Source organism: Lolium perenne, chromosome 1 (genome assembly GCF_019359855.2).
Source record: "Lolium perenne isolate Kyuss_39 chromosome 1, Kyuss_2.0, whole genome shotgun sequence".
In the NCBI taxonomy this organism is placed as follows: Eukaryota; Viridiplantae; Streptophyta; class Magnoliopsida; order Poales; family Poaceae; genus Lolium; species Lolium perenne.
The window spans coordinates 50,306,774-50,323,273 of NC_067244.2; the positions used below are offsets into that span (position 1 = coordinate 50,306,774).

The 16,500-nt window shown below is 40.5% G+C and overlaps 2 protein-coding genes across 2 annotated transcripts; one reads left to right on the forward strand and one right to left on the reverse strand.

Moving 5' to 3' along the window:
• Positions 1–2,628: 2,628 nt before the first annotated feature.
• On the forward strand, positions 2,629–6,603 carry LOC127349309 (nifU-like protein 4, mitochondrial). The gene is made up of 6 exons (XM_051375050.2): positions 2,629–2,851; positions 3,472–3,633; positions 4,982–5,157; positions 5,736–5,839; positions 5,928–6,039; positions 6,272–6,603. The coding sequence occupies exons 1-6, from the start codon at positions 2,665–2,667 to the stop codon at positions 6,335–6,337; spliced, it is 807 nt and encodes a 268-aa protein (XP_051231010.1). The 5' UTR covers positions 2,629–2,664; the 3' UTR covers positions 6,338–6,603.
• Positions 6,604–6,842: 239 nt separating this feature from the next.
• LOC127349319 (uncharacterized) lies at positions 6,843–8,797 on the reverse strand. Its single transcript, XM_051375060.2, has 3 exons — positions 8,613–8,797; positions 8,402–8,509; positions 6,843–7,657 (listed from the first exon to the last, which is right to left on the reverse strand). Exons 1-3 carry the CDS (start codon positions 8,631–8,633, stop codon positions 7,340–7,342), a joined length of 447 nt encoding a protein of 148 aa, XP_051231020.1. The 5' UTR covers positions 8,634–8,797; the 3' UTR covers positions 6,843–7,339.
• Positions 8,798–16,500: the final 7,703 nt, after the last annotated feature.

Here is a 16,500-nt window from a genome sequence, read left to right on the forward strand (position 1 = left end):
AGAACACGATCTATCTAATGGATACAATAAAACCCAAGAATAATCAAGACATTAGATGTCAAAAGTGGGGATAAGTGAAACCTCCCAAAATGAAGAACCGATAAAACCTTCAACCTCGAAAACACAATAGAAGATGCATACAAATTCCGTTTTTGATGAATTTGGGCTTGTTGAGAAGCTAGCAACAAGCTCAAGAACCTCACAGAGAGAAACAACAAGAATATGATATGCAAAGGATTGAGCTCCCTAAGGTGATGTGATCAAGTTACCCAACCGAGAGCTCCTCTTTATAGTGCGGTTATCTATCCTATAACCCGGCATCTCAACAACCACCTTGAGATCGGTAAAAGGAAAACCTAACAAGGTCATACCATTGCCTTGCGCATCCCACTTGATCTTGATGATGACGTTTCATGCTTCATTCAAGCGAAATGCCTCACTTGATCATTGATGCTTCGTGAAGACTCACAAATGCTCCCCCATACACCACTACATGATGGCTTCATTGAGGCATATCTTTACAAGTTCATTATCACCAATATGGATGGCAAGCTTCAAGCATATGATCTTCTTGAGATGCTCATCTTGAACTTTCCCTTCACAACCTTGATGACGATCACCACTTGATGTCATCCTATCATGGGTTATATGAGATCTTGCTTTTGGTGCATGCCCATGAAAAGATACCTAACCCACATAAACAACACAAATACACATATGTGATGGGTTAGCTCATGAAGCATAATTGACAAGGCTTACCATACCACAAGATCACTTGATCCAATGTGGTACATTCTTTATGCATGCTTCATGTGTTGATCAACTTTAATTCAATCTTATCTCTTAGTCTTGGTCAACCTTGTATCTCTTCATGCTCTATCATAATAACTTGATCATTCATTGCTTAACACATAAGCTAAAGCATGGCTAAATTATGTTCCACACAAGAACTCCATCTTCATTTGTTTTTGTTGATCATATTATATTCTTCTCTTCAAATTGATAATCTTGATACCAAAATTAAAGTTATATTTTTATCTTTATGCAATACACACTTGAATCAAACACATGGATTACAAAAATTACCTATGAAATATTTATTCATGTAAACTAATGAAAATATTAGTCTCTAGAGATTGTCATTAATTATCAAAATCGCACACAGAGGCGATGTACCTGTGCCTAACAGGATCCAACACATAGAGATTCTAAAATCTGCAATTTTTTCAAATCTAAACATTGTTTAAATAAAAATAGAAAAGAAAAAGAAAAACTCAACATCTAACCAGGTCGGCCCCGCGCGCAATAGGCGCCCACCTGGTTGGCATATAGGGTTTGCCCATTCTGTCTTCCTCGTGACCATATCATTGGGCGATCCCTATTCACCGCTCATTGCGGGAGCGAATCGCTCCCGCCTGAAGCGACTGACGGGGTGGGCCGGCCCGTTAGCGGCGAAATGTGTTTTTCCCTAGGTTTCTTTCGTTTAGGGGGTTTTCTCTAGTTTGCTTTGGTTTTTCTTTTGTTTTTCGGTTTTCGTGGGTTTTCGATTTTTCTGACTAGCTTTTTAAACTTTTTTTTTCAAATCTTGATTTTCAACTTTTTCGAACTTTTTAAATTCGAACATTTTTTAATTTTTGAGCTTTTTTGAATTTGAACATTTTGAATTTTGAATATTTTAAATTTGAACACTTTTCATATTAGAACAATTTTTAGATCTGAACATTTTTTTATTCGAACATTTTTAGATTCAAATATTTATAAAGTTCGCACATTTTTTGATTTGATTTTTTTTATTCGAACATTTTTCAGACTTGAGCATTTTTTAAATTCAGACATTTTTAGATTTGAACAAATTTTAAATTTGAACATTTTTAAATCCAAACTTATTCAAATATGAACTTTTCGGATTTAAACATTTTTTTAAAATGAAACTGAAACAAAAAAAAGAGAAAGAAACAATACCTTTATTGGGCCACATTTGAAACGGCCTAGGAAGGGTGCCTTGAGCGGAGCCACCATCACTGCCGCTAGAAGCGATGTATAGGAGCTCCCATAGGGAGGAGCTACCCATCGCCCGTTATAACCATTGCTAAGGGGACACGTTAATGGGCTTGGCCCTTATGGTTCCTTTTGACGTTTTTCTAGTCGTTTTTTCATTAGCTTTCTTTGGAAAAATCCTCAGAAAGTTCAAATTTTAAATTTGCTCAAGTTGAAAATTTGCTCAAAATTCGAATATTAACAAAAAATAACTTTTAACAAATTTTTAATCTAAGCAAAAAAATAATTTTGATCAAATTTCGACTTTGAGCAAAAAAATAGTTTTAAAAAAATTTAAAATCTGAGCAAAGTTTGCTCGAATTTAAAATTTGCCGAAGTTCGAAAAAGTCGAGCAGGCAAGTCGAGTAACTGGGCCAGGCATAACTACCCACCGTGTGTGCGATGGCTACTAAACATCGCTAACGGGTGATGAATAGGATTTGCCGCTCCCATGTCATTGGGAGGAAAATCTATGTGTTTGGGCTACCAGAGTTTCAAGTCCAGATCCGTTCAATCTCAATACCATGCCCATGGAGGCCTGAATTTTCCAAGGCCCAATCACCAAGCCGACCTAGAGAAAGGAGGGGAAGAGGAAGAGAATAACGCAACGCAAAGCAGAGGGAGAGAATGGCGATGGCGAGGAGGAGGGTCCTAGCGCTCGCGTCCCAGCTCCTCCACCGGCGGCGTCTTCCCGACCCGCGCTTCCTCTCCTCGGCGGCCGCCGGCGCTCTCGACCGCCTCGGCTCGCCGCCTTTCGCGCGCTCGGCGGCGTCCCGGAACCCCGCTCCTCCTTCCCCATGGGATCGGTTCGGAGGTTAGATTTCGCCGCCCCCCTCCTCTTCTGTCGGTGCCGAATTTGGCGGTCCGAGGTTCCGGTCCCAGGGAGGCTGGGTCCTTGGATTGGGTACTTGCGGAGATGTGATTTCTTTTAATGGTCGTGTAGCGAATTAGTTCACCACGCGGCAGGTTGATTTTTTTCCGTCTGAGCGACGACACGTTCTTGTTCATACCATAAATGTTCAGTGCTTATTTACTGCGCAATTTCATTCTACATTTTGATCTGAAATGGGCTTCGGTTAGGGCATGTACAATGGTGATATCTTAGCTGTGCCACGTAGGATAAACGCTGAGGTGAAGGAAAGAGAAAGATGAAAAGAGACTTTGCCTTCTCTTATCTCTTAGCACAATCTCTCTCACTATAAATTTAGGATGTCTCGTTACAAAAGATAAGACTAAAAAACAACTCATTGTAGATCATGTTTTATTGTTATATCTAGCTTACGTGGCAGGACTAAGATAAGACAGTCTTATCAACCATTGCACATGCCCTTAGGCGGTCTTGTTCTTCTGATAGATGGCCTGATTCCTCGCAAGTATTTTGGTGTCGGTGTGGGTCTCATGTTTCATTGATTGCGTAAATTTTGCCATGGGCAGGGCAGAAGAGGACCATGTTCATCCAGACGCAGTCGACACCCAACCCGCAGTCGCTCATGTTCCATCCTGGGAAGCCGGTTATGGAGGTTGGGAGCTCTGATTTCCCTAATGCTCGGACCGCGATGACATCTCCTTTGGCGAAGGCGCTATTTGCGATCGAGGGTACGTCATGCCTGCCCACCTGCTGTAGTCATCTAATTTTTTTATTTTATCTTTCAGTTCAATATACCAGTCTTCGCAACAAGCAAACTGTTGCCTGTTGCTATCTATTTATTTTGGGGCCTTTGGGTCAAGTCTTATATGGCCACTTGAAGTATCCATGACTTGTGAGCCTAGGGGTATATAAGGTTTCTTTTGTAAAGGCAACCCCGAAATCAAGTTGGGAGAATAGTAGATCTAGTTAATATTACATTCTTTGGTGTGAACACTTTGTTCAATGAATCAATGCTTAACTATTCCTTCTGTTAAATTAACCAATTCACTCTATTGTGCTGATCTTCGGTTGTTAAAATAAAAGCGTAGCTACTATACTTGTAATTCAAAATTTGTAAGTGGCTTGCAAACTAGAGAGAGCTATACACAAATTAGCAACCCAAGTGAGCACGGACATGGTGAAAATGCAAGCAACCATTTGGGTGCGAAAGTGAAGTATGGGTACCTGAATAGTGAATACAATAAACTGGTGCAACATAAGTGGGTGATCTATTGAACATAATTGGGCAATCGACATGATAACTTCATGCAGGCATGGAGCTGGGTAAGATGAAGAATATCATGTGAAAGAACACGCAGTTGGAATGGTCGATAGGGCAAAAGGAAGTCATTCCAAAAGCAAGAATTCTGATTGTATCTTGAATTATGTTAGGCAACATAGGTTTGGAGCTGCTGGTTCTTTATTTTTGCAAAATGCCTCACCATGAGACGTACCTGCAACATTACCATTGCTTAACAATGATGGCTTCTTACAGATAAGCATGTAAAATACAAATACTTCAGGTTCAAGCTTAGTGGCATCGTGGTGGCCTATAATTTCACTTTAAAATTCTACTAATCTTGAATATATTAATTGTTGGCTAGCTCTTGTATAGGTAGGCTTTTCTCTCCTTTTACTTCTCTGTAATTATTTTGGACTTTCATAATAAAATTGCTGTGGGGGTTTTTTGCCCCACAGTTTCAAGGTCAAAAAAATTGTTTGAAGTAGTTTCGTTGGATCTATAACAAGTACTCTCTCTTTTCACTATTATAAGATGTTTTAGGTTTTCTCTAAAATGCATGTATCGAGATGCGTTTCAGTCTGCAGGTTCACTCATTTCGGTTTGTCCACATTGAAATATGTAAAACATCTTATGGTAGTGAACGGAGGGAGTAACTGCTAAAATTGGTATGTTTGTATATTGAATATTTCGCAGCACATCTGTTATTGGTCCCAACTCCCAAGTTTTCTTTAGCTTTCCCTTCGGTGAAATTTTCAATTTTGACTTGATCTTGACTGGATAAAATTTCTATGCAGGAGTTACCAGAGTATTCTTTGGATCTGATTTTGTAACTGTGACGAAATCAGACGAAACTTCTTGGGATTATCTTAAGCCTGAGGTCTTCGCTGCAATAATGGATTTCTACTCATCTGGGCAGCCACTCTTTCTGGACGCAAATACCGCAGCTGCTAAGGACACAGCAATTCATGAGGTATCCATGCACATTCTCTATATATTTCCGTGCTTTGTTTCTCCACCTTTGTTCTTCTGCGGCATGTTAGGTATAAGCGGTGTTGGTTTTGTGCAAGATATAAGCATGCAATACTAGATAAGCATCTTAAGGTATGATTTATTTTTTAATTGGTGCTGGGGAAATATTGGTTGACGGCTTAAGTTTGTATGTAGTATTGTCCGAAGCTGTGGAGTATTGTCTACTGCTTCTACCTTGTGATGACCAGAGTGAAAGATACCGCTATCTGCCTCTGTCTACTGCTTTTACCTTGTGATGACTAGAGAGAAAGATACCGCTATCTGCCTCTAAATTCATCCCACCACAATAGCTCTGAATAGTCCTAATCAACTTGCAATTTTGTTAGTCTATGCTGCTACCTATGTCCAGAATATTGACAGCGTTATTTCTTGTGTGACATGAAGGTAGTTAGCAGTAACTCTGCCACAGTTTTTTTTTCCTTAGCGGAGATGCAAAATAATAACATTTGTTGTCATGAATAATTGAATAACTGCGCTCAAGGTTCTAAATCTTCCATACATTGCGTGTCTATGTTAAAGGATGATTCAGAAATAGTTGCGATGATAAAAGAATTGCTGGAGACTCGCATTCGGCCAGCTGTTCAAGATGATGGTGGTGACATTGAATACCGAGGATTTGATCCGTTAGTCCCTCCCTCCCTGTTTGCTGCTTATGTATCGTACTATTTCAAGAAATGTGACTAGTGTCTCACTATGATGATATCCTTTCAGAGAAACAGGGATCGTGAAGCTGCAAATGCAAGGTGCCTGCAGCGGCTGTCCGAGTTCAGCAGTCACGTTGAAATCTGGCATAGAGAACATGCTCATGCATTATGTGCCAGAGGTAGAACTCAATGATTTGTTTCCTGCTGCTTGAACCATCTCCTAGTGTTTGTATGTTCAGTGACAAGGCCTTCTATTTGCTAGCTAGAATGCTGGAAATTATTCAGGAAATTTTCGCAATAGCAATGCACTTTATGACCAGCTTGCCTAAATGAGTAACTTGTTCATCTTCAATTGATATATGGCCATTGGCAGGCCTCACAAACTTCAACGCTTCACACTTCTTTTGGCAGGTGAAAGGAGTAGAGCAGGAGTTTGACGGTGATGAAGAAGCTGAATTGGCTACCCAGACGGAATGAGTACGACCCTGTCACATGTTCAGAGAAACCATGTTACGGATGAAATGTCTGGGAGAATCTGAACCCTCACCCGAAACCACATATTATCACTGTATTTTGTGACATAAATCAGGGCTAGCCTGAAGTTTTTGCGATGATTAGCTGGTTGTAATTTTGATCATATATGTATGCAAGACGCAGACTGTAATACATGGTAGGGAGGCAACAGTAGCCTAAACCAGCATATCTGCTGCACTAGGGTTGAATAAAGTGATAGTTGATTGATCTTTCCGTTTGGATAACTCTGTATATGATGAGCTTGTCTGACAAATACTAGCAAGGTGGCATGACACGTGTTTACATGGTGGTTATTTCTGCATATGTTTTCCTGCCTTTATTGTTCTTTATGCTTTGCATTAGTATTTCTGCAAGCATGTTTGAGCTCTGCAAATAAAATCTGGAACTTGGCAGTATCAATGGAAGGCAAAAACTGCAAATGTACAGTCCTGTTTTGCACCGACTGAAATGAAAGAAATGAATCATTTTTATTGAATTGATCCTTATTACACATGAAAGAGGGCAATGCTTGCTTTTGATCACCCATCATTCTCAATTAACAGGGGAAACAAAACACATATGGTGAAATAAACAGAACATGAGCAGACATGAATCAGGGTAAAACTAAAACAAACGCCTAATTAATCACAATGTGCCTACCATGACAAACAACATACATCCATTGACCAGCTTTCTTCCCCTTCTGGAGCAAATATTTCCTTTGCTTTCGGATTGGAACGTGACACATGACACGGTCGCAAGATCTTCTGCGCAGATGGATCCAAAACACAAAATCCAGCCTCCCCTCACATCAACATCATGATCCTGGAAGAGACATCCTTCCCCTGCTAACTCCATCCGTTAATCCATCCAAGAAAGCTGTATGGCTGGTTTGGAATCGCTTGCTGGTCTGTTTTGCTGCTGTCATGTATGTACACCGACTCCGGAGCAATGACAAGGGGAGCGTTAGGCATGCAATACTGTGGGTGAAGATGGGGATGACAAGGCCATAAGCAAGAATGCAGCCTCCTCCACTCCCATGGAGACCCTCCTTTTCTTCACCACTTGGAGATTGCTACTTTTGTTGGTGGTCGTGGTGCTGCTATCTTTGACTGCACTTGTTGCCTCTGTCTGTTCTTCTCTTTGTTGTTGTAGTAGTTGTTGTTGCTGCTGCTGCTGCTCATGCTGTTGTTGGTTCTGTTGTTGTGGCTGCTGCTTGTTGTCGAGACCTAGCTCTTGCCTCCTCTTCTTCCTGTACCGGATCCCACACGCGTTGCAAAGCGTCTGCGTTTAAAGTGAAATATGTTTAATACACATCCATTATTTCGAGAAAAATTGTATAGTCTGCCAAAGTGAAAAATGTTCAATACACATCCATTTTATTTTTTATTTTTGAGAGAAATATAGTCTGCCAACAACAAAATGAAAGATTGCTGATTGGTCGATGCATGGCTTGGTGCCGTTACCAAGAACTAAAACCGTCATGGTGATAAGGATGCCCCTAAAGAATTAGACCCAACCAATAGAGAACACCCAGAGAAAAGCTGGGCCCTTTTTAAATATCTAATCCCACGCTTGCCACTTGGGAATATTGGAGGTTAGCACTGTTGCAAGGAACAGCTCACCTAACCTCCAAATGGAATCAAAACCAAACCAAGTGTAGACACTAACTCTGGTTTTTCCCCTCAGGTCTTTATCCAAAGCTCCAAACTCTGATTAGAACAATCATCACCATATCTTGTTAGACAAAATCACCACCATATCTTTGATTCTTCCTCTCCCTCTCCCTCTCCCACCGGATAACGCCTTCGGAAACGCTAATGATTTACACACACGATCGCTCTAGGAATAATTGAACCATATGATGAAGAAACGCCAGTTCTTGGCATGATCGCCATATGAATCTCAAGAACTGTGGTGATCATCAGGCCACGATCAACATCGCCGATCACCTCCATCGCAGGACACAACACAAACAAAGGTAAGGGAAAGGGGAAGGAGAGGAGAAGAGAGAAGCACAGAACTCACCCTTGGCCCGGTAGGTCCGCTGCGCCACATGGGAGTGGTGGTGGTGCGGCATTCAACGCAGCACATCCTCCCTCCCTCCGCCGCCGCTGCCGAAGCGACCCTGATCACCTGAGGAAGACGAGACAGAGAACCCAAACATACCATCAGCAGAGAACATGAAAGAAGCTCATCTTCTTTTTTCAACCAGAGGCGATGGAGCTGAGAGACGAACCTTGTGGTGAGGCGAATCCATGAGCGGGGCTGGATGGATCGCTGCTCTGCTCGGAGGTGTAGCCTGTCTGACGATCTTGGCCGCACTTGAGGGTATCGTGCTGGGTTTGCTCTGTTTCCTTTGAAGAAGCGTATGTGGGAGGGCAGGGAGTAGTTGGGGAGGGGTGAAGAGATAGCAACCAAGGCTGGGCTGCAACTTGGAAAGGTATTTGTACCCTTCTTGTGCTCCTTATCCGCTAAGCGTTGTATCAATGTGTGTGCTTAACTTTTCCTAAATGTTGGTAGTGATAAGCACGAAAAAGAGGCGGAAAATTCCGACATTCCGCGTAAAATTTGAAACGGATGGTGGTAATAAGGATTACTGATCAATAGCATAAGAGCGGAATTGAATGGTAAATATTTTTGCCGGAAATAGATACATGTTGTTTGATGATGTGTAAGTTTATTTTAATACTATGTGAAATATCACACACTAAATGAATGCTTTTAAAAAAATGTAAACCACACTTTATTAAGCAAAGCAAGCCCGCCTCGCAATTGTGGTTCCTAAAATGTAAGGTCAATACATGCTTTCACGCTACACTTTTTGTCCCCACTTTTCAGCGAAATTTGGTACGAATGTGTCCCGTGCTTATATTTTTGGTTCGTATCACGGTAAAATTCAGAGCAGAAAGCTCCATCGATTCCTTCCAAAGATCATAAACTTACAATCCTGCCATGAATTATGTCATATAGTATCATATCGAAGTGTCCATGTACATAGTGTATCAAATTTGGTTGGTTACTTTTACTCTTGGCCATGTGCTCCTTATCCCCCAAGTCTTAGATTATTGTGTGTGCTTACTTTTTCTAAATGTTTCTAGTAATAAGCAAGGAACCGGGAGGAGTTCCATCATTTTGGGTAAATTTTGAAACAAATGGATGTAGTACTGATTATCGATATATATTATAAGAACGGAAGTAAATGTTAATATTTCTGCCAGAAATGGATACATGTGGTTTTTGATGATGTATATGGTTGTTTTAATAATATGCGATTACCACACACACTAAATGAATGCTTACCATTTTTTGTTTGTTTCAGAAACGAAAAAATCTTAGTTTCATAAAATACAAGGCCAATACATGTTTGCTGTGCCGCTCTCATTCCCCCCCCCCCCCCAACCCCCTCTAGTCTCGCTACAGTACCTGGGCTCATCCCCCTCCTCGCTGGGCCGCTCCTTCCTCCTCTCCGCCGGAATAGCCGGCCGGAGATGGAGAGGAGAAGGCGCCGGAGTATATACTACTAGTATTAGGTTTAGTCTTTGGTCCTTCGTGGCGTTTGGCGTTGATGCCGGGAGGGAGGTGCCAGATCTCGGCGGCCAGATCTGGTGATGCCTCGTCCTCTTTCTCTGCTTCCTGGAGCTCCGGCGGTCGGAGTTGGATGGGAGGTGGTGGAGGGAGACGGAAATCTCCATAAATAAGGCGGCTTTTCGCGGATTCGGTGGAGAGCGATGCGCAGGCACGCTTCTTCTTCCTGTTCGTCATGGTGACGAGTGGGAAGGGGAACTTCTGCCCGCTGCCTCGTCCAGGCCACCGCATCTCCAGCAGGGGAGCAGGTCTGCTTCTCGCAGGAGGTCTAGCACAGCGCCGTTGTCGCCGTACTCATTGGCCGTAGGGCGGCCCCTCCAACCGGAGAGCCTCTGTGCTCTCGTCTCAGGAGCTCTTCAGCAGAGGACTCAAGCCGGCAGCTTCCACCGCCCTGCCTCTGCATCTAATGGTCGAAAGGCGACCCTTCTCATCCTCTACTTCCCAGAGACCAATAAGTCCGAGGGGAAGATCTACCGCTCTCGCCACGACGTCGGACCAAGTGGTTCGTCCCCGGCGCTGGTGTCCGTTCTGTGGCGGAGCAACTCGATGGCGACTTCAACCAGCTGCGGTGTAGAGCTAGGAGGACCCGATTGTTTTTTCCTATTCTTTCTAGGGTTTGTTCTGTAAAAGCTAGGTCCTTATCCAGAATATCCCTGATCTGTAGGGGTTTTTTTGCAACATGTAATCACCGCTTCGTCAATATAAGCAGCTTCTAGGGTCTTTGGACCCTACCCCTATTCAAAAAAAATGTTTGCTCCCTACACCATGCCCCCTCTTTTCAGAGAAAGTTGGTACGAATGTGTCTCATGCTGTTTTTTTAGTATCGTGCTATGACCTGAGCGGAAAGTACGACTGATTCATTCCAAACATCATAACAGACAATCCTACAAGAGTTATGTCATATAGTATCATATCAAAGTGTCATACATATATTATCAAATTTGCTCGGTTAATCGTACTATTGGCCGGTTCTCCTTATCTCCTAAGCCTTACATTAATGTGTGAGCTTACTTTTCCTACATGTTTTTAGTAATAATCGCAAAAAAGTATCATTGCACGTAAAATTCGAAACGTACGGTTGTAATACGGATTGATTGCTGATGATTATTATAAGAGTGGAAACAAATGGTAAATATAATTTTGGAAATGGATGCATGTGGTTTGATGATGTGCAGTCTGAATCGTGTCATATAGTATCATATCGGAGTGTAAATGTGTACTCACTCATCTTTTGTCTAAAGAGGGAGTAGTTGGGGAGGGTAGAATATATATCAATTTTTGTATGAACTTGAGAATTTGGTGCATTTAATTAAAAAAAATCACCCTGCGGGCTTTCACTACATCAACGCAGTAAAATAAAGTTATACCAACAAAGGAAGGGCTGCAAGTTGGAAAGGTATTTGTTCTTTTCTTGTGATCCTTATCTGCTAATCCTTGTATCACTGTGTATGCTTAATGTTTCCTTAATGTTGCTAGTAATAAGCGTGAAAATGGGCCGGAAAATTTTGGTAAAATCTAATGGTCATAGGAAGGATTGCTAGCAAATTTTATAAGAGCGGAAGTGAATGCTAAATATATTTTATCTGGAAAATGATACATGTGATTCATAAAGTTTATTTTTATTTTAATAATATGCGATTAAAACACACACGCATGCACGCGCACACACGTAATGAATGATCAACATGTTTCTTCGGAAACATAAACACATTGTTTCATAAAATATAAGGTCAATACATGCTTGCTCGTTATACCATGTCCCATTTCTCACCTTATGTTGGTACCAATGTGTCTCATGTTTTTTGTTAGGATCACTGTAAAACTGGGGCAAAAAGTTCCATCGATTTCTCGCAAAGATCATAGAAGGAAAATCTTAGAATGAATTATGTCATATATGGTATCATATCGGAGTGTAAATGTATTCAATCATCTTTCCAAAGAGAGAGTATTTGGGGAGGGGAGAAGAGAGAGCAACTTCTTGTACGAACTTGAGACTTTGGTGCCTTTAATAAATAAAATTACACCCGTAGGGGATTCCCCTATGGTAACATGGTGAAAAAATAGAGATAGAAACCAATGATGGGCTGCAAGTTGTAAATGTATTTGTACCCTTCTTATGCTCCTTATCTACCAAACCTTGCATTAATGTGTCTGTTCAATTGTTCATAAATGTTGCTAGTAATAAGTGTGGTAAGGGGAGAAAGTTGCATCGCTTCGCGTGAAGTGTGAAATGGATGATCATAATATGTATTAGTAATCATAAGTGAATGCTAAATATATTTTTGCCAGAAATTGACACATGTGTTTGATGGCGTGTATATTTTAATACCACGTGATTAACACACGCAAAATCAATGCTCAACATGTTTTTTTTTTTGGAAATCTAAACAAGTGGTTTCATAAAATATAAGTTCAATAAAATGTTTGCTTGCTATAGCATGCCCCCTATTTTTAGATAAAGTTTGTACCAATGTGTCTCATGTTTTTAGGATCATGGTAAAACCTGAGCGAAAAGTTCCATCAATTTCTTGCAAAGACCACAAAAGGACAATCGTAGCATGGATTATGTCATATAGTATCATATCGGAGTATAAATGTATACTCGACCTTTTTCCAAATAGGGAGTAGTTGTGGATGTGAGAATAATAGCAGTTTTTTAATGAAGTTTGGGCTTTGGTGCCATTGATAAAGAAAAATAATCCATAGGGGCCACCCCTATGGCAACACAACCAAAAAAAGATGAGATAGCAACCAAGGATCCATGGGCTGCAAGTTGGAAAGGTATTTATAACCTTCTTGTGCTCCTTATCTTCTAAGTCTCATATTAATGTGTGTGCATAATTGTTCATAAATGTTGATAGTAAATATTGTTAAAATGCGGCGTAAAATTATGGCTTGTCGGGTAAAATCTGAAATGGGTGGACATAGAATGGATTACTGGTGGTAGTATGAAGAGTGGAAGTGAATGCAAAATATTTTATCCCAAAATGGAGACATGTAGTGTGTATGTTTATTGTAATAATATGCAATTAACACACACAAAATGAATGTTCAACATGTTTTTTCAGAAACATAAACACGTGGTTTCATAAGATTTAATTCAATACATACTTGCTTCAAGCACCATGTACCCACTTTTCAGCGAAAGTTGGTAACAAAGTGTCTCATGTTGTTGTTTTTTTTTCGCGGTAAAACTAGAGCGGAAGTTTCCATTTATTCCACGAAAATATCATAACATGACAATCCTAGCATGAATTATGCCATATAGTATCATATCAGAGTGTAAATGTATACTCAACCATTTTTTTGTCAAAGAGGGACTAGTTGGGGAGGGAGAGAGATAGCAACAAAGGTTAGGCTGCAAGTTGGAAAGGTATATGTACATATTTCTTGTTCTAATTATCTGATAATCCTTGTATTATTGTGTGTGCTCAATTTTTTTCCTAAATGTGCTAGTGATAAGCCCAAAAAAAAACAAGGCAGAAAGTTCGGTCGTTCTGGGTTAATACTGAAATAGACCACCGTAGCATGGATTAATAGCGGATAGTAAGAGCTGAAGTGAATGCTAAATGTTTTTCCTAGAAAATGGATACATATGTTTGATGATGTGGGTGTTTGTTTTAATACTACTTTCAACATGTTTTTTTTAAACGGAAATATGTGGTTTCATAAGAATGTGTCTCATGTGCTTGCTCTACGCCATGTCCCCCTATTTTTTAGATAAAGTTTGTACCAATGTGTCTCATGTTTTTAGGATCATGGTAAAACCTGAGCGAAAAGTTCCATCAACACGTGCTTGCTCTACGCCATGTCCCCTCTTTTCAGCAAAAAGTTGGCAACAATGTGTCCCATCTTGTTAGGATCGTGGTAAAACTAGAGTGGAAAGTTCCATTGATTCCTCACGAATATCATAAACAGAAAATTCTAGCATGAATTATGTCTTATAACATCATATTGGAGCGTAAATGTATACTCGACCTTTTTTCAAATAGGGAGTAGTTCGGTGGGGAGAAGAGATGGTAACCAAGGCCGGGATGCAAGTTGGTTATGTACTTGTACCATTGTGCTTATTATCTGCTACTTGTACTAAAGTGATCTCAATTAGTTTTTCCTAGTTCTTCCTAGTGATAAGGATGAAAAAGAAGCAAAAACTTTCGTTGTGTTGGATAAAATATAAAAGGATGGTCCAGGAACATAGGACTGACAAACAATATAAGCGTGGTAGTAAATGCTCAATATTTTCGCCAAAATGGGTACGCGTGGTTTGCTTACAAATATGTTTAGTTTAATGCTATGTTGTTTGTAAATTAAAATGAATGCTAAACATGCTTTTCCGGCTGATACGTGTTTGCTCAGTACACCATTTCCCTCTTATCAGATAAAGTTGGTATTTACGTGCATCAATCAATTTTCTTGTTTCTTGCTAGTATTGTGACAAAAATATAGGAAGGTTCAAACAATAATTCCTCGTTGATATAGGTATGCCTAAGGGCATGTCACATATATACCCTTGGTCCATGATTGAAGTCGAAAACCCATGGACTCAAAATTTTGGAGGTCTAGGAAGATGAAGATGTTCGGATTAAGAAAGTAGAGTTAGTATAGGAAACTTGTAACAATATAAATAAAGGCACAGTGCGGACCGATAATCCAGTGCTTTGTACGACACGGAAAAGTCTCGGCTTCACCTCCTATATAAAGGTGAAGCCGAGGTCGAAATAAGGATCGAATCATTGTAAACCCTAGCCACCGTGTTTTGTTTAGTTGGACGCCTTTGTTCGTCTGACAACCTTCGAGTTCTACTTGCCATTTATTTTCCACGAAACCATAAATCTACAATCTGTAGGCATTGACGAATCGATACCTCATCACTCATGGAAACCATAAGTATACAATCATAGAAAAAGCTAATGAAGGGACAAATTGTACCCTATGTGGATTTTAGTTCTAATGAATATTAAATTAGGAAATAATGTGTTTACAAGTTTTATACACATGAGTTAGTTCCTTCCATGTTTGAAGCAAGGTGATTGGCTACCACTACATAAAATGAATTTGGAGAAGAAGGAGTATTACTTTTGATCATTTATCTTACCTTTTTGAGTCCTAGGATGTCGTACTATTAAGAGGGGTCCAAGCTTACGAAAGATGGGTTTTGAATTCCACATACACATCACATCTTATCCCACTAAAAGGCACTCCTAATCTTCCAAAGGTTTGCGACCTCTCCTCTTTCTTTGGTTTTGGTCCTTAGTTGCATGTTCAGACGTAGATTCAGAATGGCTTGGATGAAATCTCGGACTCGATCGGACGCAGGTTCGGACGGTCTGGCCAGCCAGCCAACAAGTGTTTTCCTCGCAGAACCCCGGTCAGAAGGAGTCAGACGAAATCTTGGACACGTTCACCCGTCCAACCTGTCATCTCGTCCAACTTGACATATTTGCTCTCAAAGATTATTTTTTGGGGGCCCATATAAAAAGCCTTGTTCCACCTTGTGAAGGGCACGAATTTCACATCCCATTTGAGCTCGCCCATTGTTGAGCTTCAATCATTTGATTCCTCCACATTCCCCCACTCAATCTTGCCAATCTTTGAGAGAAGAGAAAGGAACCCTAGCTCGATCTACACTTCCATCCAAACAAAAGTTCAATCCCCACCTTGAGTAAGCTTGGTATTATTACTCTTGGGTTTGTGGGGAACCCTAGATAGTTGGTGTTCCCTTGTGAGGATCCGGTGTGTGGATTCCTATCAAGGATCTTGTAAAAGCTCAACGATCACCTCAAGATCCTGAATAGTGGAAGGGCTCTCACTTTGTTTGGAGGGCTCAAGGGGTCTCACTTGGTTTGGAGAGCTCAAGGGAGAATGGATCCGTGAAACAGATCATGTGGACTTTGTTTGCCATGGCCTCTCCAACGGAGATTAGAGCCCCCCTCCCAAGGACTTGAACTTCGTGATAAACCACTGTGTCCTCGTCTTCCTCTATATTCTAGGAATTTCTATCCTTTCCTTCACTTGTTGTATCTTGTTACTTTTATTGCATCATATAGGATTGTACGTCTAGTTGTTTTAGGTTCACTTTATTTATCTGCATTTTTTCCGAAAACAAAATTTGCAGTCACCTATTCACCCCCCCCCCCCCCCCTCTAGGCGCCATGTTTAATCCTTTAGAGTTCAGAGGTGCACTGAACTACTTCAGAAATAAAAGTGTGATTTGATGAAATATGTCTTTTGCTCACTCCTACACGTCGTCGGTTATTTTCTAACCCTAGAATTATTGTGTTTCCTTTCTTATTTATTTTATTTATTGCTAGAGTAGGGTGAAAATGGGGCTCGAAGTTCCTTCATTACAAATAAATTAATAAGTTACAAGAGTGGTACATATTATTGTATAAATAAAAATTAAATATTTTCATGAAAATCGAAAAAAACATTGTCAAGAGATATATTCTTGGTGTGTAATTAACACATTGTCTAGTTTTCACATTTCTCCATATCCTCTCTTAGCCGCCTACATGTTAGTAATATTTCTCACTTATTAA

Excerpts from the sequence above, each read along its gene's own strand:
- LOC127349309 (XM_051375050.2), top strand. The coding sequence starts at position 2,665 with ATGGCGATGGCGAGGAGGAGGGTCCTAGCGCTCGCGTCCCAGCTCCTC. Across the intron at positions 3,634-4,981 it reads GGCGCTATTTGCGATCGAGG|GAGTTACCAGAGTATTCTTT; the intron begins GTACGTCATGCC and ends ATTTCTATGCAG. Across the intron at positions 5,840-5,927 it reads GAATACCGAGGATTTGATCC|AGAAACAGGGATCGTGAAGC; the intron begins GTTAGTCCCTCC and ends ATATCCTTTCAG.
- LOC127349319 (XM_051375060.2), bottom strand. The coding sequence starts at position 8,633 with ATGGATTCGCCTCACCACAAG. Across the intron at positions 8,510-8,612 it reads TGGATTCGCCTCACCACAAG|GTGATCAGGGTCGCTTCGGC; the intron begins GTTCGTCTCTCA and ends CGTCTTCCTCAG. Across the intron at positions 7,658-8,401 it reads GCGGACCTACCGGGCCAAGG|ACGCTTTGCAACGCGTGTGG; the intron begins GTGAGTTCTGTG and ends CTTTAAACGCAG.